The sequence below is a fragment of the Episyrphus balteatus genome, chromosome 1, assembly GCF_945859705.1.
Source record: "Episyrphus balteatus chromosome 1, idEpiBalt1.1, whole genome shotgun sequence".
Classification (NCBI taxonomy): Eukaryota; Metazoa; Arthropoda; class Insecta; order Diptera; family Syrphidae; genus Episyrphus; species Episyrphus balteatus.
The window spans coordinates 125,279,119-125,303,853 of record NC_079134.1 but is presented as its reverse complement, the minus strand read 5'-3'; the positions used below and the strand labels follow the sequence as shown (position 1 = coordinate 125,303,853).

At 27.9% G+C, this 24,735-nt stretch overlaps 1 protein-coding gene across 1 annotated transcript in view; it reads right to left on the bottom strand.

Annotated features, from left to right (window-relative positions):
• The window catches only part of LOC129906812 (uncharacterized), a 331,394-nt gene that overhangs the window by 13,875 nt on the left and 292,784 nt on the right, over positions 1-24,735 (bottom strand). Inside the window, 1 exon segment of the mRNA XM_055982740.1 lies at positions 15,684-16,019. Coding sequence (XP_055838715.1) covers positions 15,684-16,019 — 336 coding nt within the window.

Below are 24,735 nucleotides of genomic sequence, written 5' to 3'. Positions count from 1 at the left end.
TTGGGGGGTTAAATAACGTAAGTTTTCCAGTTAACGTGAATGGGCTAAATTTATACTATTTGAAATTATAAATATACAAGCTGATTCCCTATTATTTTTCCTAAATCTAGACACCCCAATCTTGAGGATGTGACCAATAGAACTCAAGATATAAGCCGTTTATACGATTATGTTTTAGAGGCTTTTTTGTTTCGATTTTTGTTTGTTTATTTGAATTGAAAAGCCTGATATGGTTAGTTAAAAAAGCTTATATCGTGAGTTCTATTAACCCCATAGCCGAGATTAAGGTGTCCAGATTTAGGAAAAATAATAGAGCATCAGCTTTTATATTTATAATTTCAAATAGTATAAATTTAGCCCATTCACGTTAGCTGGAAAACTTACGTTATTTAACCCCCCAAAAACCGTATAAAGCCCAAAATTAGAGTTGTCAGACCTTTGAAATCGACATTAACACGAGTATGGCAGCAAAACTGCGTACTTATATTTTGGTTATACCTCTACTCCCAAAATTTTCTCGGCCTACTAGCAAAAAACTAGCTTTTTTCTCACTTTTGACTAGTACATGGAGAGTTTCGGAGTTAGATTACTTCTACAATACGATGGTTACAATAACAATTGTGGGCTCATTTTATAGGTAATTATAAGTACTATAATTCATTCTTGAAGAATTATCCAAACAAATCAAAAGTTCGTCAGATATATGAAAAAATGTCATTTTGTCCCAACCTTGCGATACAAACCCGCACTTTGACCAACTATAAAATTTTATTTAATCAACTCACGGAATTGTTTTGTATATCATTGTTTAGATAATTTTATTGTTAATAAGTCCTACCTTTGTCATTTTCTGTTAAAATGAATAACAATGGAGCTATTCAATAAAAACGCTACCAATCTCTTTTCCAAGATGGCGGCTGTTCCCAACCTCCAATTTTCCCAACAAATTGACTTTTATGATAAGGACAACCACCCGAACACATTCCATGAAAAAAATTTTGTCCCGCGAAAAATGCGATTTAAATTACTAATTTCCCTGGGCTATTCTACTACTCCGAAATAATTTAGCTATACAATCTCAATTTTCATTTTCACCTTAGCACTCTTTTGGTTCTTATTTATCATATACCATCAAAATTCCTTTCACCGAAATTTTTAAAATATAAAAATTTCTTAAAAAATAGCTTTTTCCATTAAAAAATGTTTCAACTTAATCAACCATCACCTTCTCCCTTACACTTGCACTTCAAATGTGTTTTATCTAATATAAAGCTAACAAGGAGATTTTAACCCTGCTATAAAGATTGATTTTTTATCAACCGTTGATATCAATAATTAAAATTTGTGAATTAATTTTTCTGATCGTAACTCCTATTTTTCTGTTTCTTTTGTATGTAGGTACAATTTTTTGAAAACTATGCGATATCGAATTTAAAATAAAAAAATCGTACTTTTTTCTTTAACTTACAAAATACAGAAATAAATTTTGTATCTTTTTCTACATTCACCTTTGTTCACCTTACTCAAATGTCAATTTTTAAAAACCCAGATTATTCAAATGTTTGAATTTAATTTTCTATAACAATATATTTTTTCACACTTCTGAAAGCTGTTTTCTCAAAGCGAATTAAAAATTAAATTACAAAACATTTTTTTTTTAGAAAATGTAGAAAAATATTTTTCGATTTTTTTGTGTGTATATAATTATGTGCTCGACTAATTTGAATTGACTACCATTTTTTTTTTGAAGAATTTTTCTTCTTTTTTTTTGAAAATCTCGGAAAATGATTCGGAAAAAAAATCCACTATTCAAACTCGAATTTTGTTATAAAATGTTGAATTTTTTTTTTAGAAAAACGAGATTCCAGTTGCCAGCGCATGGATTTGTATGGAAAACAAAAAAATTCCACTGGAAAATCTCGACTTTTATTGGAAAATATTCTTAATTATTCACAATAAAAAAAAAATATATACCTAACTTTTTTTGTTTTTTTTTTTTTTTTTATTCTAGGCCCATTAAATTTTAAATCGAAAAATTAGAAAGCTATAAAATAGCATAGAAATTTTAAAATTTCCCATTTTAAATCGCAGTTTTAATTTTAATGGAGTGTGAATAAATTTGGCCTTAATATTCTTTTATTTAATAGCTAACTTTAAATCAACCATTAATTTTTTCAAAGCATGGTCTTAACAAGCATGTTACATGTTAGTCCCGAAAAGCTCCCTAAATAATGGATTCCTTTAAATTTCGCAGATTTCTACAGTAAAAATTATTTTACATAAACATTTTTAGCAAAAAAACAAAACCGACTTCCATGGATCAAAACTAGGTTTTATGATTTTGAAAATAGTTCCTATGGCAAAAAGTGAACGAAATTGAAATGGGACCACACTGCAGCCACCAGCTATTCAATACAAAAAGAATTATCAAAATTGGTTCACTCAGTCCAAAGTTATGCGGTAACAAACATACAAAAAAAAAAAAAAAAAAAAAAATACAGACAAATTGAATACGTCCTCCTTTTTGGAAGTCGGTAAAAAATTGAACTTTTTATCAAAAAATCGGAAAAGGAAGTATTTTTACCGACTTCCAAAAAGGAGGAGTTATTCAATTCACCTGTATTTTTTTTTATGTTTGTTACCTCATAACTTTGCACTGAGTGAACCAATTTTGATAATTCTTTTTGTATTGGAAAGCTGGTGGTTGCTAAGTTTCCCATTTCGTGCAGTTATAGCCATAGGAACTATTAGAAAAACCATAAAACTCAGTTTTGATCCATGGAAGTCGGTTTTATTTTTTGATAAAAAAGATTATTTTTAGAACTCATGTTATTTTTAGGCGTCAAAAATACTGGGCCAACTAACTGGTTCAACAAGTTGACACGTACCTACCTATATTTTAAAAGTAATCCAAATTTTTGTATACCAAATTAAATAAAAATTTGTTTTAAAAAGAGTGAAAGAGATATCGTGAGAACTTAAATTTAATCTAAGGCAATCAATCAACCTAATTAAATAGGAGCTATTTGGCGAAGTATATTTTTTTAGAGCCCAATTAATTTTTTTATTTAAAAGTATTTTATATTTTATGACCTTATATTTTTCAAATTTCTTTGCACTAGTAACACTGGTTTACATGGGTTTTCTTGCCGAAACAAAAATATACTTTTCTGAAGGTTTTCGGTGTGCTGAATCCGAAGTCAGAAACAATTAATCAGCTAACGTTTTTGAGATATTAACGTTAGAAAATGCAAAAAAACGTTTTTTTGAGTTCTTCGGAAATTATTCTTTTGTATAAGTAAAATTATTTGAGCATAGTTAGAAACGGTTTATAAACGGTTATAAAAAAACAGTCAAATAATTCAGTACAGGTTTTTTTTTAAACTGTATAATAATGGTTTGTAAACGGTTATAAAATAGCCGTAAATGGTTTATTTCAATTTCTTCTTTAACTAAAAATAAACAGTTATTTAATAACCGTAAAAATTAGGTTTTTAAAAACCCAGTATTTGTAGAAAAAAGTGGGTTTCTTAAAAACCCGATTTAGACGAAGTTAAAAAGTAACTGACCATTTTCGGTTGTGGAGACGTTTCTGGAACGTCTTTAAGACGTTTTTTTAACGAGTTTAGTAACTTATCCGTTAAATAACCAGAGTAAATATCCGGTTTATTTTCCGCTTTTTAACCACAAAATGTTATTTAGGCTGAGATATCTTAAAATGAAGTAAGTGGGTTTGGCTTCATACATATATCATAAAGGAGATAATGACCATATAAAATTTATAATAATACCAAACAACTGAAGATATCTCGGGCAGTAAAAAAGATATCGGAAAAATTTAAACAGATTTAAAAAGGTGGTAAATAGTTCTTATAAAAATCGTTACTAATTATGCTCAAACATTTTTCCTCATATAAAACAATAAGGTCCGAAGTACTGCATTTTCTAATGGTAATATTTCAAAAACGGGAGCTAATTAATTTTTTTTTGATTTCCGATTCGAGTTCAGCGCAAAGTATAATTTTGTGTCTGCAACAAAAAAAAAATTTAATTTTGTTAACCAGTGTAATAAATACAAATATGCAAAAAGTCCTTACAAAACTTGTGGTTTATTCAACTGCATAAAAGGTATAATTTTTGGGATCGGGTCAAAATTCTGGCTTCAAAATTCTGCTTTTTCAGCGAAAATTCTGTTTTTCAAAATTCTGCTTTTTTTCTATTCTGTTTTTCAAAATTCTGCTTTTTAAAATTCTGCTTTTCAAAATTCTGCCAGCATTATATTTGAACAAAAAAATTCTGCTAATTCTGTTTTTTTTTTTATAGAAAAATACACCTCATTAATGTAATTCAACATTGGTACTTTCCTAAATTTTTTTATTTAAGTGTTGCAAATATTTTTTGAAATGCAAATACTGACTTTCTTTCAAATAAAATATGTATACTAATTGGAACCGATGTTGTATATTCCTTTTCTTATTCAAATTTTTGAATATTCATCTTTATTTGATAAATTAATAAATTTTTAGTTATTTTCATAAATGTTTAATATTAAAAACCTTTTCTTAATATTTTAAAATTTATTCATTTATAAAACAAAAATTAATTCGCATTTAAAAAATGACAAATTATGTAGGTAAGTAATCAAATAAGCAGATGATTTTTCAAAAAGATGATTTTACAGAATTCTGCAAAAAATTAAAAAAGGGTTTTGAAAATGTTAAAAAGCGCGCGCTTTTTAACATTTTCCAAACCCTATTTTAATTTTTTGCAGAATTTTGAAAAGCAGAATTATGAAAAGCAGAATTTTGAAAAACAGAATTTTGAAAAACAGAATTTTGAAAAACAGAATTTTGATAAGCAGAATTTTGAAATCAGAATTTTGTAAAGCAGAATTTTGAAAGCAGAATTTTGACAAAAGAATTTTGACCCCGGCAGAATTTTGACCCCAACCCATAATTTTTATTACTTAAAATCCTTTAAAATCGAAAAAAGAACATAAAAAAATAATATAACAAATAAAGAATGTATTTTTATTTTATTTAAAATGATAATAACAATTACAATAAAACTTTAAAATAATTAACTAATTCATTAAGATTATAACAATATAAATATAGCAAATGAAAACTTTAAGCAAAATAAAATAAAACAAATTAAAGAAGAAATTTATAAAGAAGCTATTATAAGAACATTATTGTTCATTGACTTGGCTTTTCATTTTTTTTTTTTTACTGAGCTAAATTATGAAGCTATAATTTATTAATTATTTTTATAGGTATAAAATATTGTATGAGATTCTGAACATATAAAAAATAATTTGCTTTCTTATTAAGGGACATAATTTATTAATGGATATTAAAAAGTGATTTAACTTCTTTTCTCTTACAGAATTTTTAATTTTATTTTTTTTTTTGTATTCTATTTATCAATTTTTTTTCTCGTTGGCAGTTCAAAAACAAAAAAAAAAAAAAAATTACCAGAAGAAGGGGTAATTAGGTTAGGTAGGTAGGTAGTTTATAGAGTCAATTTTAATTAAAATTTATGGTTGGATAATGTTTTAAAAAGAAATTTTCTTTATTTTGGTCGCTTTTTACGTGCTCCCTTGTTGGTAGACGTTGATTTACTATCCTCTTCGTAATTAGTTTCTGTTGGTTGCAGGAAAAGTGGCTGACCGAATGGTCTACTTCGTTTTGTGTCATCTTCTGAAACTATGAACATAATTCATATAAAAAAATAAAATAAAAATTACAACCACTTAAATAAATAATAAATGTTCATCATTTTTGGGTCTTCTTAATTAATTTATGAATAAAAGTTTTCGGTTTTTTTTTCTTATTTCTTTCTGTTTTATATTTTTCTTCGGAATGCAAAAAATTCAATACCATGCCAAACCAACTCATCAACATCATCATTGCATTTTGGTTTTGGAAAGCAAAAACAAAAAAATATCACGTCTTTTATACAAGGAAATTGCAATCCAAAAAAGTTTCATCTTAAACACTAATTAGTACTGGTTTCTTCTTCTCGAAAAAATGCGAAAAAAAAATCAAAGAAAGCTTGTTTTTTTTTTTTAGTCAAAAGTGAAAAATAAAAATATTTCAAAACATAGCATCCTTTCCACCTCGCGCACTTCACTCCAAAAAAATATCTCATTATCACACACAAATAACTTGTAATCCTTTAGAAAGGCAACTTTTTATCAGTTTGAATGAATTTACCTTAAAAAATATATATAAAATAATAAAAGAAAAAGGCTCTAAAGACCAAAAGGCACCACAATCTTTTCATTACCAGCCATAGAATCAAGGTAAGAAATTAAAGTTTATTTCTTCAGCTAAATTGGTATAGGTCTTCGTTAGGCCAAATACCTTATTTTTCTTTCTATTTTTTTTCTGTTATATAGATGACTCGACAAAATCTCAAAATTTAATCTTAATAATACCTCCGTTTTAAGTCAAAGACCATAACACAGACTTTTTACGAGAGTAGGAAGAGAAACCTCCTAGTCCTTTTGTTATAAATTGACCTATTCTTTTGATGGAACCTCTATAACAACTGTATACAAGGCAACTTGTAACTTTTTTTGTTTATTTTTTTTTTTTTTTTTTTTTTTTTGTTCACTTTTGTATTGTATAGTTATTTTATTTTCTTATTGTTCATCTGGACTTGGAATTTCTACCGAAAAAGGACAATTGCCTTGATTTCTTATACGTGTGTATGTTTAGTTGTATATCTAGTCGAGAATAGGACATGTAACAGCTTGGCATTTTTACACTACATTTAGGCACATTTTATCCTTCTCGTTTGTTGAGAGAGAGAGGACAGAGTTTTTGTCAAGGAGGGGTCTGGTATAGTATAGTGGGAAAACATTCTTTTTGGTCAACCTAAACAATTGAAGTTGTTGAAAACTCGACTGATATTATATTTCTGTACACGTCGTCCTCAACAGGATTGGGAAACAAAAGAAATAGAAACAAAAATGAAAAAAAGAAAAGTTGAAAAACAAAGGATATGCGGAATTTGATGGTATTTTTTTTTATGAAATAATTAAATTGTTCTTATTATTATAGGCTTTGTATGTGTGTTATTATTATTGTTGACAGTAAATATTACAAAAGAAAAAAAAAATTACTGTAAGTTATATTCAGATGTTATTGAAGGTGGAGAAAAAGAGTACGATTGCATAGCAGAAAAGGTCCTTTTTATGATTACATTAGTGAAGTTATAATAAATATTTTGATAAAGGTCAAACTAATGTCCATTGTTTTGATAGCAATACTATTGTAAATTGTAGCTATGGTCAGAACTGACACAAAAATTTTTAATTCAATAGATGGAAAGTACCTATTTCACAGATTTGTACCTGTATCTTTTAGGGAACCTACATCGAATTTATTAATTCTGGGATCTTCCTAGTGACACCTTGTTATAAAAAATTGCTCATAATGAAAGAGTGAAGATTTGATAAAAGAGCTTGTAACCTGCCATATGGTTATAACCCCGAAGCACAGGGTTTTCGTGCAAACAAAAATTATATATATCCCCGTTAATAGCTGCCGGAAGACTTAAAGGCTACTGTCAAATCGGAACTAGTGTTTTGAACAAGAATTGAAGAGAGAAAATCGCATAGCAACGCATGAATTTTAATGTCAGAGGAAATCGAATCGAAAAGAATTTTTTATGAATTTATCAACCTGAAGGCTTACCACATTACAAACTTCGTACCTTCGTACAAATTGGAGACAATTTTAATCTGATCTTATAAGATGATAGACCTGAAGATAATATCGCTCTCCATCACCATACGACAGCAAACGGATGTAAATACCCCAACAAATCAGAGGATTTACGTCACAACAATGAAAAAGCCCAAAAATTGACAAATATGTATCGTTCAATTCGGTAAAAGATGTCCCCAGAATTAAAAACCAAAGGATAGAATGTATAAATTTTTTTTTCAAACGTAGGTAATTATTTAAAATTCTTTAAAGTCTATTGATTAAAAATTGCCGATGTTGCCGTATTATTTTTTAAAATAAAAATTAATTTTTTTTTTAATAAAACCATTTTTTTTTTGCTTAAATTTCATAAAACAAATGATAGCAAAAGATTCTCTAGGTAATTTAAGGAAATAAAAAAATATAAGGGAGTAAGGGACAATCTTCCATCGTTTAAGCGATAAATGCAATTTTCTCACAAACTGACTTCAAACGCAAAAAAAATATTTTGAACACAACGGCAACACCTACAATATTAACGGACACGTTTTTAAAAAGCCATAATCTCATTTCTATCTGTAAAATTTAATCAAGACTTTTTGAAAGAATAGTCCTCAACTCAAAATTTTGGAAAAAAAAACGTTATTAAAAAATTTTGAATGGCTTTTTTTTAACTTTGAATTGATTTAAAACAAATTTTTGTCCACAAATATTATCAGTTGAATTCCGAAGAGGAAAAGGTAATATATATTACAGTTTTGAAAAAAAAAAATATAAAAATTACTTCAATTTCATCGGATTTTCTTGATAAAAACTGAATTTTTGCATTGAAATAATTGAATTTCTCAAAGACTTTGGCAAATAAGAACTTTAAACTTTTGCTATTTAACTTTCAACAATAAGGGTATTAATGAATAAAAAATTACTTTATATTTAAATGTTGAACTTTAAAAAAAAAAAATAAGTTAGATTTTTTTCAACTTTTAAAAAAAATTTCTTCCAAAATGAAATACTTTTAAATTTTTTTCATAAACCGAAATACATTTTGACACTTCCTTTTATAATTTCAAATCATAATAAATGTGGCCAAAAAAATTTGAAAATAAATGCATTATATAATACGAAAAAAAAGTTTTAAAAACGACATGTTAAAATTGGGATCGGGTCAAAATTCTGGCTTCAAAATTCTGCTTTTCAAAATTCTGCTTTTTTAACGAAAATTCTGTTTTTCAAAATTCTGCTTTTTTTCTATTCTGCTTTTTAAAATTCTGCTTTTTAAAATTCTGCTTTTTAAAATTCTGCTTTTTAAAATTCTGCTTTTCAAAATTCTGCCAGAACAAAAAAATTCTGCCAATTCTGGTTTTTTTTTTTTATAGCATATGCGCTGACTAAAGAAAAATACACCTCATCAATGTAATTCAATATTGACACTCTCCTAAATTTTTTTGTTTAAGTGTGGCAAATATTTTTTAAAATACATAGACTGACCTTCTTTCAAATAAAATCTATAACTTATTGGAACTGATGTTGTTTGACACAAGATATTCCTTTTCTTATTAAAATTTTTGAATATTCATCTTTATTTAATAAATTTAAAAATTTTAAATTATTTTCGGAAATGTTTAGTATTAAAAACATTTTCTTAATATTTTCAAATCTATTCATTTATAAAACAAAAATTAATATGCATTCAAAGAATGACAAATTATTTATGTAAGTAATCAAATAAGCAGATAATTTTTCAAGAAGATGATTTTACTGAATTTTGCAAAAAATTAAAAAAGGGTTTGGAAAATGTTAAAAAGCGCGCGCTTTTTAAAATTTTCCAAACCCTTTTTTAATTTTTTGCAGGATTTTGAAAAACAGAATTATGAAAAGCAGAATTTTGAAAAGCTGAATTTTGAAAGCAGAATTTTGTAAAGCAGAATTTTGAAAGCAGAATTTTGACAGAAGAATTTTGACCCCGGCAGAATTTTGACCCCAACCCGTTAAAATTCTGTCAATAATTTTTTTTTTTCAAAATCTGAGTTCAATTACCATTCTTTCAAAAGCCCTTAATTCAATTAACTTAATTTTAATTTTAAAAATATGACTAAGCTTCTAGCTTTAAAAAAAATGTATATTTAAATATTGTAGGTGTTGCCGTTGTGTTCCAATATTTTTTTTTGTGTTTGATATATAATTCACTCCCATATATTTTTTTTATTGAATTAATTTCCTAGACAATCTTTTGGCATCAATTAATTTATGAAATTTAAGCAAAAAAATTGTTTTTGTTAACAAAAATCTTCAATTAAATTTAAGAAATCAAAACAGGAACACCGGCAATTTTTAATCTATAGACTTTTAAGTATTATTAATTACCTACGTTTGGAAAAAAATATCAGCAAAATCTAAAAAAAAAAAAAAAATTTTGAAACTCAATATTTGGATTTCTAAGATCAGTTATCAATCTATCCGTTTTGGAATATACAAATACGTATTGCGATTGTCAACTTTTAATTGATAGTTGATAGTATTATTCAATTTCATTTCAATTTACAATAGTTTTCATGATTCTCTGTTTTTAAAACTCTTAAAAATAAAGAAATAAGATATCGAAACTTAACTTTAATCAACTATCAATAATTGATTTATTGATAGTTGTAATTCGCAATAATAAATATGGCAATGAATCACTTAATTTCAACCAATTATAAATTTTTTCTAAAATAATAGAATGAATAATAAGACAATTATATATTTATATACAAATGGGTAGTAAAAGTGTGAATTTTAAATATCTATTCCATCCACTTTACTAATTACTACCCTATTAACAAATTGTGTATTTTTTTATCTGATAAGAAAATAAAATTTATTCATACATCGAGAACATACAAAAAAAAAAATAATGTAAATTCCAATGCAATTAATTAAATATACAATCAGATAAAAAAAATTAATGAATGAAAAAAATAAAAACACTTATCACACCAACATTCGTACTTTGCAGTTATTATCTAAATAAATTAAAAATATAATTTAAAAAAAAAAAAAAAAAAAAAAACTGTTAAACTCATTTACACTTTCAAACAAAAACGCCATCTGCCCACTCAAAGCTCTCTTTTAGACACTTCAAACACCACTTCCGGAAGGTCACCGTGGATACACTGAACATAAATACAAAAAAAAAAATATCAACAATAACAACAACAACAAACAGCCCTGCATTACAAAGGATAAAGAGGACATCTTTGTTGCACAATCCGGAAAGTGTAAATGAGCTTTTAAATTACTGTAAAAAAAAAATAATAATCATGGAAGAAAAAATTAAAAAACAAGTAAATATAAATCCAGGATAATGACACTGCAGACGGATATACACTGCTAGTGCAGAATAAATTCTCTATGGTTCTCCTCTTTCACTACCTTGAGCAAATAAAAAAAAAAAAAAACTATAAAATAATAATTAAAAACGAGCTACGAGTGGATTTTGTTATACGAGTTAATAAACTTAAACAAAAAAAAAATAAAAATAGTGAATACGAAGGACGAATAAAATAAATTAATTTATAAGAAATTAATTCGATCTAAAAAAATTAACACCAACTGTGACGTATAATTATTTTTACATGACACCATCTCGTCTGTTTATATCCGTGTAGAGTTTTGTGTAGAGTGTTTAATATACTTTATCTTATCAAATAAAACTTTTTACCACTTTGATGCAAGATTCACAATTTAAAAAAATACAAAAAGATATTTTTTTAAAAAATTTCATCGATATTATAAGAAAAAAGAATATAGTTATTAAAAAAAATACACTTATGTTTATTATACAAATTTTTAATAAAAAAAATTTAGTGATTTCATAGAGCTGCATCAAAATTATGGTAAAAAAAAACTGACGACAAGGAGATATATAATATATATATAGAGAGAGAGAGAGATAGAAAATTATTGATTGCATTATTACAATTATCGTAAGTGGACACGTAATTACTTTCTGGCAATGAGATTGATCGATGTTGGGATGATCGGCTGCGTAGACGTCCAAGGCCAGACAGTGGTCTAAATCCTGCAAACAAGCGACGTCGTAGTCCCGAATCATTTGGATAGGCCACAGATTGGGCGGATGATAATACGGTTGTAGCAACACCCGCCGTTGATGGGATGCGGCAATCTTAAAGTAATTAATATTACACAAGAAGTAAAATGCAATGAATATGATGATGGTTTTTTGAAGGTTTGGCAAATAACATATACAAAACTTAACATTTTTTCATTTTTATTTTATTTCTTATTTATTATTCATAAAAAAATAATTAATTAATTTAATAAATAATCTTGGTTGTAAGTAAAGGGATTTAAAAAGATCATAAGTATGGCGTTGAAAAAAATAGATTTTCACACGCTGTATTCTGAATTTTGGGACAAGGGACACTTAAGTGATGATTAGCTTTGTGTCGAGTCATACAAATCTGTAATTTATAATTTTTTACATAAAATAAAAACAAAAACAATTATCAACAACTTTTACCTACTACAATAAATAAAAGTAAAATTTGTTTGTTCTTTCATTGATGTTTTCCTCTCCGATCACAGAAGTGGAATTACCTGACCCGACAAACATTTATGCACGTATTCTTATTTTTTTTTTTTTTCGTGAGAATTGAGTATACAGTTTTAACCTAATAGATGATTTTTGGACAGTGTTTCTATGTATTTTTCAAAGGAGTAATTCATGTTTTTTTTTTAAGTTCGTTTAAGATTATTGTATCAAAAATAAACATATGTGAACAGTCTATTGCCACTAAACCTGCCATTAAAAAAAAAAAAACCATAATCAAAATTTAATTTAAGGATAGGAACTTTTATTTTTGATTCTTGCTAAAAAAATTATGTATTGATCTGTTTCAAGGCAAAAATTCTATGAAACTTGTTTTTTGAACGCCACATTGTGGAAAATACAGTATTCAATATTTAAAAACAAAATAAAAAAATCAATTTGTTTTATTATTAAACTTATTATTCAGCAAGAGAAATTTCTTTTATTAAGAATAACACAGCTTTTCATTAAAAAAAATATTGCGCATACACCACAGTGACCCGCCAGTTTGATTAAGCCGTTTTTTTAATAACAGTTCCCGAGCGATCTTAAAGATTGAAACTTCAAATGAAAGCAAAGCATTTTAGGACAAGTATTTCACAATTAAACTTAAAGTCCAAGGATATTATAACCTTGTACTAAATAAAGAAATCTATTCGATTTCAAAAGAATCGAATATGCATTGGTTTTTTCGTTGATTGCTTGTGAGGTGTTTCGTATGCTCGTTCTACTCTTGTGATCAAACTATTTGGTTTCGATAAAGTGGCAAGTGCGCGACTAGCCTAATTGTTGGAAATTTGTTTATGATTCAAAGATGTGAAACATCTTTTTGCAGTTGTATCATAGGTAGTTTAAACTGTAATACAGTCATTAATTAAAGTACTAGCCCAATAAATATCCTAAGTTTTCGACCTAGAGCTTTGAACGCACAGTAGTAAAAATTAGACTTGGTTGCTTTTAGCTCTTATGATCAAGGTTGTAAAAATAATGTTTTAATGTATTTTTTTGTTTTTCATTACAAAATAAAAAAAAATATTTATTGCAATTAAAAAAATTTGAATTAAAAAAAAAATATTTGCTGCAACTGAAAATAATTTACATTAAAAAAAATATCTGTTGAAAATAAAAATATTTTGCATTAAAAAAAATAATGTTATTGCAATTGAAAAATATTTGCATAGAAAATAAAACTTTTATTGCAAATAAATACATTTAAAAAAAATGTAATTGCAAATAAATTATTGCATTGAAAAAAAAAAAATAATCATTCACTGCAAAATGTCTGCATTAATTATTATTTTTTTTTTTTAATATTCGTCAAATTTCTAATACTTTTGACTTTGTCATACATTAGGTTGAATATTTTAGTTGGAATACTCGTACCTTATGTAATAGCCAAAATTGTAAGAAATTCGACGAATATTTAATGCATACATTTTGCATTGATTTTTTTTTCAATTCAAAAATTTATTTTTAATTACTTACATTTTTTTCTTAATATTTTTATTTGCAAAAACATGCAAAATTTTGTATATGCAAAAATATTTTTTTTAATTTTTTTATTTGCAGTAAAGAGATTTTATTTTCAGATTTTATTTTCAATGCAAATATTTTTCAATTGCAATAACATTGTTTTATAATGCAAAATATTTTTGGTTTTAACAAATGTTTTTTTCTTTTTTATGTAGGAAATTTTTTTAGTTGCAATAATTATTTTTTTTTTCTATGCAATTTTTTTTTTTCAATTGCAATAAATTTTTTTATTAATTTGTAAAAACAAAATGATTTTAGGAGTTTGTCTAATTTTTGACAATTTTGCATTTAAAGTTCGAGGCTGAAAAGTAGAATATTTATTGGACTAGTACTTTAAAATTAAAACTGCTCTAATGCATATTATAGTAACTGGACTATTTTAGCTGTTCTTGAAGAGCAGAGAAGTCAATCAATCCTTTTTACAGAGGATCTGTTTTATTATTTTTTCAACCCAAAATATTTAATTTAAAGTATTGTCCATTTTGTTTGATGATTTGGATACTGGTAAACTTTTAAATTTCACTATGGAACTATGTATGTATTTCTAAGAGCCTGCAATACCAACAAAAAGGATACTGATATCGAAACTACACATTACTCTTTAAAACTATTTATTATTAAAAAAAATACATTTTCTCTGTAGCAGACGAATTTAAAAGGTTAAAAACATTTCATTATAATTCATTATATTCTCAAAATAATTTGCATTAAATTGTTTAACCATAATTAAATTAAAAAAAAGAAAAAAAAAAAAAAATCAATAATTTTTTTTTTAATCTTATTAAAACACGAACATAAAGGTATAATATAAATTATTACACAAGGATATAATGTTCGCATATAAATATATTATAGTTTTGTATTTTAATATCCTCTTTCACCTATTGTACTCTATATATACCTGGTTCACTTACATATTTGTTTTATTAAAATGCTTGTGTGCATTGCACAAGTAGGTACACAATCACCACATTAAACCCTATAGGTACTCTATGTGTTGAAGTTGGTTCATGCATTTTAATTTATATCCTTTTGCTTACTGAAACCAAAATTGAAATTACAAACATACTTATACTCCTACGTATAAACACTGTGTGTATATGTATGTATAAAATACATACAAATATTTGCCTTCAATATTATATTGTTGGGGCAACTTGTAATTGGGTTAATATGATTACCTATCGTTATGCATTATTTAAACTCTTTATTTATTTTTAGCTCCTGTTACTGTTATTTAATAATAATAACGTCAGAGATTTAATATGTGAATATACATTTTGTTCTTTCTATGAGAAAAAAAAAATCTGATTTAAATAGTTTAACACATTTTTCAATGATTTATTCTATTCTAAATAAAGATAAATCAAAGCACTATTTATAAATAGAGCTCCTTTTGGGATGGTCTTTTTTTAAATTTTAATCCGAATAAGACTTTTTGTAGAAAAAAAGATATTTTAAAAATTAAAAGTAAACATGCTTTAAAAAAAGAAAGAAAAAAAAAATACAAAAAAGGAAATAAAAATACAAAAAGCTGTAGATATAAAAGTACAAAACATCAGTTACAAAAATTCGCAACTACTACAATTTCTTGCTAATATAATTAATTCTTACTGCAGGATAGAATAGAAAAATTGTGAAAAAAAAACTTTGTGGTTGCAATGTTTTCATAATGCGTGTCAATTTTTTTTTTTTTAAACAATTGGAACAGAATTTAAAAATTAAAGAAAAGATGTACGTTTTTTTAGAACAATACAAAAGAAAACAACAGGGAAGAGTAGAAATTTTAAGACTTTTTCTTGTTTGTTTTTTTTTTTAAGTAAGCGATTTTGATGTCGGACCTGAAGAACTAGATATATCTTGCGTTGGTGCCGCAAGACCCCTCGACCCGCTAGGAGCACTTGGTGGTGCCGATGGCCGATGGGATGTGCCTCCACGACGACCCCCAGACATAGCTGATACAACCGATGTTAGGGTTGACCTCTCGGGACATTCGGGAACATTGACAATAGGTATCTCATGTTGTTGTTGTTGTTGTTGTGATTGAAGCTGCTGGGCTATACTTGGATCCAATGCCCCAATGGGCTTAAGCTGGACGGATGATTTTTCTGCATTGGATTTACCAGCGTCCCCGGCTTGCTTAAGGACTCGATAGATTTGATCGATGTCCGTGATTTCTATTAAATAATTATAATCGCGCACACACAACATAATATTTTCAAGTTGTTATATTTGTTTGTTTTTTTTTTTTGTAATTTATTTATTTTAGGATATAAATTATTTGAATTCCCTGAATCGAAAAAAAAAAAAATTAAAAAAAAAAACTCAAAGTGTGCTAAAATCATTATGTCTATCATTTTAACTCTATTTATGGACTCTTGAACATCTTTTAAACAAAACTCTTGTGTTTTATTTCTCTACAAAGTGTATTTATTTTGTGTGTGTATGTGTCCTAAGATGAAACAAGAGCCTGTCTGAAATGCGCATGCACTAAGAGACAGGCTTTGAATTTTATGTATATAAATTATTTAATATATTTTTTTTTTTTAATATAAATATAATACATTTATGTATGTAAGCTCTGTAAAATGCGATTAACTTTAGATGTGGTTGTAATTTTGTTGTTTTTAATATATATTTTTTTTTAATTTATTTGTTTAAAAATCTCCAATAAAGTTGTTATGTGTACCTAATTGTTCTAACCGCTCGACTCGTGGGAGGTTCTGACGAATAGAAACACTCAATGAACTCGGCTCATCTCCTATAACAGTGAAGGTATATAATAGGTATAGGTTTGATTTTTTTTTAAAGAATGGTTTTTAAATTTTTTTATTAAAAGATTGACAGGTTTTTACCAAAAAAAGACACAAAGATTTAGTACAGGTAAAATAGAACAAGAAATCAATAAATTAAAAAAAATTGTTACCCTCATAGAACTTCGCAACAAGTTTCTTTTGCAATAAGGATGAACATTTGTTTAAAAGGGGGTTTTTTCCAAGGAGGGAGCCAATTCTATAATAAGTCCCAAAAAGCAAATGATTCGGTAAGAATTAAAGTATTAAGACGTTGTATATGTAATGGAACCTGCAAACAAAGTATGCTTTTGAATGAAAGGGTGCTTTGTTATGTTATATTTCCGAAAAAAATTTCCGTGCAAAATCCCTAAGGTAATCTCTCGAAAAAACACCCTTTCACCCAAAATAATTGTATTTAATATTATTTCTGGACTGCTATAAATAATGTTGTTCACCTAAAAAAACACCCTTTCACTACAAAATTTATTTTATCGGAATCGATGACAAATTGAACGCTTATACTAATGTTCTTAAACGTTATACATACACAATTTACTGCCTTTTTTAGGACTTAATAAAAAATGTACACTCTCCTCGAAAAAAAACACTCTTTCATTCATAATTATCTAATGAGGTCTCTTTATCCATGGTTTCTATCCCAAATGCAACGTTGTTATCAAATTTCATTAGAGTGGCCTATTCAATTCAATCATGATGTTCTTAAAGAAACTTAAATAATGATATTCTTAAAGAATCTTAAAAGTAACATCATTCCTGAATTGTACCATTATTGTCTCTTAGTTTTAGCAGTAGACCCATATTTTGTATAAACTTAAAAAAAAAAACACCCTTTTATCTAAAAAAAAAAAAACATTATGGACTTATTTTGTTCATAATTCCCATTTCCAAGACAATATTTTTAATAAAGCTCGTAAAAGTACCATTTATATTATAACCATTGATTTTATTTGCCTTACATCACAGATTTTCTTTGTTTCCTAAAAAAACACCCTTTCATATAAAATATTTTTATAAACTATTTAGATTCTTGGTGCCTGTGGTGAATGAAAAAGTTTTAACAATTTTGGGGTATCACAATTTTTACATATTTATTTTAGTACTAACTCTGAATTTCATAATTTAAAAAAAAAAACACCCTTTCGTTCAAAATAATTTTGTAGATTTTCCAATTTTTTATATACAGGCTGTCCGGTAGAAAATGGATAATCCTGAAATGGCTGATAGGTGCACTTTTGACTGTTCTGAAACCGAATAGAAAAAGTTTCTATCGAAAATCTATAGAAAAAGTTTCTATTTAGAAAATATTAGCTTTTTTTCGTTCAGTGTACTTTAAATTTCATCATCTTACTTTTTCTTTAACCACAACCACGAATGAATGAATTTTATAAATTTCTTATTTTTATAATTTTCTACAATAATTGGCTCACTACATAAGAAGTTAAAAGTTTTTATAACTGTTGCATCTTTTCTTTAAAAAAATTTTGAAATTTGTTTTTCGTTTCAAAATGTGAAAACAAAATTTTTATGAATTAGAAGAATTATTGTAAAATATGACTGACAATGCCGTCTTTACCATAAGGGCACACGGGGCCCGTGCCCAGGGCCCCCATTCTCAGGGGGGCCCCGAAGGAACGAATATTATATTTTCAAAACATTTTTGTCGGGCAGACCATCTACCAAAAAATTTTAGTTTTTATATTGCAACCAAACAATCAAATAAATTTTTTTCCACACGGAAAATATACGTTTTTAAAAAGAAATCAAATTATGTGGCGTTGTATGTGGACAAAATTTTAAATCCAAACCACCAAACCCAAATTCAATTTTCAAAAAAAATAAGACAATAATATTTTCAAAAAAACAAGAAAAAGATTAAGATTATTTATTAATAAAAACAACGAATTCTCATTCCATTCGTCGCCAAAAAAAATCATCAATACTTTTTTCGTTGGAAAACGTTTGATAAAAAACTATTGCCGGCTCGTCGACACCGACAGTACATCAATGTTTTGGTTCAATGGAAAACGCCATGGTACAATGGTTGGCACCCCCAAGCATTTTTTAATTTGCATTGCGAATTGCTCTCGTATTTAAAGAATTTAAAAGTTTTCTTAATTTTAATATTAGGATAAACCTTTTTATGTAGAAATTTTCATTAAAATCGGTTGTGTCGTTTACATTAAGAATTTGGTTCTATGGCAAGTAGGTACCGTTAATAACGGTCCAAAACATATGTTTTTTCTTTCAAAAGTGCGGCCTTATTTGCAGCATTACATGTTTTTTTTTTCAAAGCAAAATTGTTATCCGTTTTTGAGAAAATTGCAATATCTCGAAAACTTTATATTGGAGATATCCGTTGAAAAAGAGACATTAAAATAAAAACACAAAAAAATAAAAAAAACATCTCTTGAAAATTACGTAGAGATCGTCTGTACCGAGTTTTTAGCAAATCTATCAATCCGTTTGAGCTCTTTTTTTCCAATTCTTCAAACTGAAACTTATAACGGATACAGGGTATAATTATTGGCAGTATAAAAAGTACAATTATTGGCAGTGGCAACGATTGATGCCTCAATGCACGTATTATTGGCACCCCCTGTCAATAATAAAGACACTAGGTACTTTATATGAAACGATATATTGGCACCCCTTTTTAACCCTCTGTCGCCACACGGGTGCGAACTAGGCAAGACAAAAATAAAAACAACTACGATTTTTCAAAAAAGTGGTCACAAAAATGTCTCTTTATTAGGGTGAAAATATTTTTTTTCGGAATTGTGAAAACAATATTCGAATTCCTCGGAAAATTCTACATCAATTTCATGTATGATTCTCTATTAAATATTGAGACCGAAAAAAGTTGTAGCGACATGAAAAAGTATGAACCAAATTCGCACCCGTGTGCCTGTTACGTCACAAAAAAGAGGTGTGCCTACAGAGGGTTAACCATAACCATTGCGCTTAAGCCAACCATTGTACTTATTTTACTTTCCAAAAGGGCCCCAAATTCTTCTGTGCCCAAGGGCCCCAGGATAGTTAAAGACGGCCCTGATGACTGATTAAAAAAACTGATGGAATCCATGCATTTGTGGCAGCATAAAAAACTTAAGATTTTACAGTTAAAATAATTTATTAAATTAATAGGCTTTTTTTGCACTTTGATACCAATAACTTCCTAGTAACTATAGATTTGATAAAAACTTCTACCATTCTGCAATCCCCTTTGAACGAGCATATTTTAAAAAAAGTTGGCCACCTACGTTCCTATGGATTTTTTGAAGTTATACTTCTTATGGGAACCCTCCCATACCCACCCGGGTATGAAAATTTACTTTTTGACAAGAATGTCAAAGGGATTATGACGCGATCACCCTGGGTAGCAGGGCTGTCGTTTCACCTTTAGAGTAGGCAGTACTTTAGTATTTAAAAATGTAGTACGCCGCAGTACGGCAAACATAAAACACACAACACGTTGCAAGTTACATGTTGCATGTGGCAAGTTGCGTGTGGCAAGTTGCGTGTGGCAAGTTACATGTGGCAAGTTGCATGTGGCAAGTTGCATGTGGTAATTTCCATGTGGCAAGTTGCCAGGGTTGCAAAAAGCTCACATTTCAGCTCAGCTCACAGCTCAGCTCAAATTTGAGCTAGGTACCATAGCTTAGCTCATTTGAGCTGAGCTGAAAGTGAGCTGAGCTGAAAGTGAGCGCCTCAACTTCCAACGCCTATATCTCGGAATTTTGAAAAAAATGAAAAAAAAATTTTTGATGCCAAAAGGTAGCGGGGACTCTAACCTACATTTGGGTACAACTCTCATTCCTGTAGGTCTACGCGTTCTCAAACCGGGAGAACTTAAAAGTAAAAAAAAATAGGCACGATTCTGAAAAAAATAGGCATGATGTGGCGGTTTAACATGGAAGGCGATTTTTTAAAAATCTGATAATGTGCAAAGCGTAGGCCCATGACACAAGCTATCATTTGGCATCACTCCCAAAAATTGATCTCAAGCGGTTTAATTTCCAGGAGCGTTCAAAGATTCGGGGATTTTTCGAAAAAAAAATTTACCCCAACTTTCAAACGCGATTTTCTCGGAATTGTGAAAAAAATCGAAAAACCGGATTATACCACAATCGGCTAGCTGAGAATATAAGCTTTCATATGGCACCACTCCAGTGTCTCTAGATCAAAGCGTTCCAACGACTATATCGCGGAATTTTGAAGAAAATGAAAATAAAATTTTTTGATGCCAAAAGGTAGCGGGGACTTTAACCTACATTTGGGTACAATTCCCATCCACGTAGGTCCACGCGTTCTCAAACCGGGAGAACTTAAAAGTAAAAAAAAAAATAGGCACGATTCTGAAAAAATAGACATGATGTGGCGGTTTAACATGGAAGGCGATTTTTTAAAAATCTGATAATGTGCAAAGCGTAGGCCCATGACACAAGCTATCATTTGGCATCACTCAAAAAAATTGCTCTCAAGCGGTTTAGCTTCCAGGAGCGTTCAAAGATTCGGGGATTTTTCGAAAAAAGATTTTACCCCAACTTTCAAACGCGATTTTCTCGGAATTTTGAATAAAATCGAAAAACCGGATTATACCACAATCGGGTAGCTGAGAATATAAGCTCTCATATGGCACCACTCCACTGTCTCTAGATCAAAGCGTTCAGCTCCCAGAAGTTTTTTCGCGCCCCCAACTTCCAACGCCTATATCGTGGAATTTTGAAGAAAACGAATAAAATTTTTGATGCCAAAAGATAGCGGGGACTTTAACCTACATTTGGGTACAACTCCCATTCCTGTTGGTCCACGCGTTCTCAAACCGGGAGAACTTAAAAGTAAAAAAAATAGGCGCGATTCTGAAAAAAAGGCATGATGTGGTGGTTTAACATGGAAGGCGATTTTTTAAAAATCTGATAATGTGCAAAGCGTAGGCCCATGACACAAGCTATCATTTGGCATCACTCCCAATTGCTCTAAAGCGGTTTAGCTTCCAGGAGCGTTTAAAGATTCTGGGATTTTTCGAAAAAAAAATGTACCCCAACTTTCAAAACCGATTTTCTCGGAATTTTGAAAAAAGTCGTTAAGCGTATACCGTACGTTCTGAACCGCACAACATGTGTAAATTTCACAGAATAAATTGAAAACTACATGGACGCAAGGAGGATGAAAGAATTAATTTATTGTTCACTTGATAAAAATGTAAAAAAAATAAGTGGGGATTAATTACTTAATAATAGAAATTAAAAATATCAAATGAAATTCATTTACATAAAACTGAATGAGAAGTATAACTTCAGTCGCGTGTACATGTGTACACACACTCTTTTTTTTATACCACAGGTGTTTGAAAATTTTCATAAAATTTTTTTTTTCACATTTTGAATCGAAAAACAAATTTCAAAATTTTTTTAAAGAAAAGATGCAACAGTTATAAAAACTTTTAACTTCTTATGTAGTGAGCCAATTATTGTAGAAAGTTATAAAAATAAGAAATTTATAAAATTCATTCATTCGTGGTTGTGGTTGAAGAAAAAGTAAGATGATGAAATTCAAAGTACACTGAACGAAAAAAAGCTAATATTTTCGGTTTCAGAACAGTCAAAAGTGCACCTATCAGCCATTTCTATATATAACGAACGAAACATTTCAATTTTAAAAAATAAATCAATTTTAAAAAATAAACCATTCTCACAACATTAACCGCTCAAAAAAACACCCTTTGACCAAAATTTTTTATCAGAACTCAAGAGTTTTTGTATTATCATCATCCTCTCCCTTTTTTCCGCGAAAAAACACCCTTCCACCTAAAAATTTTTCTATAGATAGATTTTTTTGATCTTTCACTTTTATTGCAAAAGGAAACTTTTAACCAAGTTTCATGAGGGTAACCATTTTTTTAAATACATATTTTACCTGTAGGTACCTACTAATAGAAGTTTTGAATCATGAGATTGTTGTTGGGTATTAGTACGTTGTTAGTATGTATTGAAAGATTTTCGTTGTGAAAATTAAAAAAAAAATTAATACCATGATCCTGACAACTCATTCAAAGCAATTTATTTAAAAAAAATTTATAAGATTTTTCTAAGAACACCCTGTAAGCTATAACCTCTGAATTTAATAAGAATCAATTATTATATTTCACTAATTACAAAATTAATTACATGCAAATTGAAAATAATCAGGACGATAATTTTGGTCCTAGGTAACAGCAGTTTCTTTCATAGAAAAGCACAAACGAAACACCTGTCACTGTGCGAATATTTCATCAAATCACTTTTAACCAAATATTCCCCCCCTCCCCCCTTTCCCTCGCACCTTAACAAAGAACCTATTTTAGTTTTACTGTCACGAAATGTACAATATTGTACAGCTCTCTATACTAGCTATACAACACAAAACAAATCAAAACAAAAAAAAAAAACCAAAACAAAAATGAAAAAATGCTTTTCGAATATCAAAAATGTTGATTAAAGTTTTATTTGGGCACGTTCCATCAGAGCATCAGAGCAGAGAAGAAGTGAAGAACGAGAAAAGACGAAGATTGTTTTGCCTTATATTTATCATCCGAAATAACACTTATTATTCATTTTAACATTAACTAATCTTGGTTTATCGATTTTTATCTGCGAAACACTTTTCGTTTCCTTAAAGATATCCTTCGGATATCCTCTATGGATACTGGATGGTACTACTGACTGATTCACCAATTGAATACACAAAAAGGGAAAAGGTTTTCTTTGAATAAATTATGCGGTTTTCTATAAGCGGGGTTTTATTTTCGATTAGGATTAAATGTTTTTTTTTTTGTTGCTCTTTGAATAATGTCACGTTCGAATTGGTCCGATATCTATAAAATAAGCTTAAATGTTAAATATCTTTTGATTTTTATGCGATGATAGTAATTTTTTTTTTTTTTTTTTGGTATTGGTGATGATTGGAGATGGATATCGATTAATATAATTCTGGACACATCAAGCCTCGAATGTCTTTGTATCTATTTAATGATTTATTTAATATACCTAAATTTTTTGTCTGTGGTAAGTTTAAGTCTACTTTTATAAAACCTGATCCATTTTTCACAATAAATAATACCTTGGACATTATATCGATATACACTTGTAATGCGATTGTGACGCATTAATAATAAATTTGTTCAAAAATCGTTGATTACTTCTGAGCTTATTTCCATTTTTAAATTTTTAAACAAAACAAATAAATCAAACTGGCCCAGAGTTATTATTATTTTTTTTTTGATAGGATAAAGACAATAATATGAATTTGAATGTCGTTTGATAAATGAATGAGGTATTAAGGAATGAACAAAAACACGAAAAATTCTTTTATTTTGCTCTTATAGATGCATCGAAGATTGACAAATTGTTGTGATTTAATGTTAGGTAATAGTTGAAATGAGTTGTTGCAAATAAAAAATAATTAAATTAAACAAAAAATATTGCAGTGAAAATAAATTTTTTTATTGTAAATACAAATAGTTATTTTGCATTAAAAAAAAAAAAAACAATTTTATTGCAAATAAAAAATTTTCTGCATTAAAAAAAATCAATGCAAAATGCGTGCATTTAATAATTTAAGGCCAAATATTTTAAATTGTAAGATATTCGAAGAATATTAAAATAAAAATATTTAATGCACAAATTTTTGTTTTTAGATAATGCAAAAAATTTTATATTTTCAATAATTTTTTTTTGTAATTCAAATATTTTTCAGTTGTAATTAATTTTTTTTAATGCAATTGAATTAAACAAAATATGTTATTGCAACTGAAAAATATTTGCTTTAAAAATAAAATTTTTGTTGCAAATAAAAATATTTTGCATTAAAAAAAAAAAAAAACCAATGCAAAATGCGTGCAATAAATATCATTTTTTAAATATTGGTCTAATTTCTTTCAATTTATCAACTAAACTATAATGTTCAACCTAATGTAAACCCAAATGGTCAAAACTGTAAGAAATTCGGAGAATATTAAAAAAAAAATATTAAATTATTTATTTAGCATTGATTTTGTTTTTAATGTTTAATTTTTTTTAATTTTGTGTGTTTCAATAAC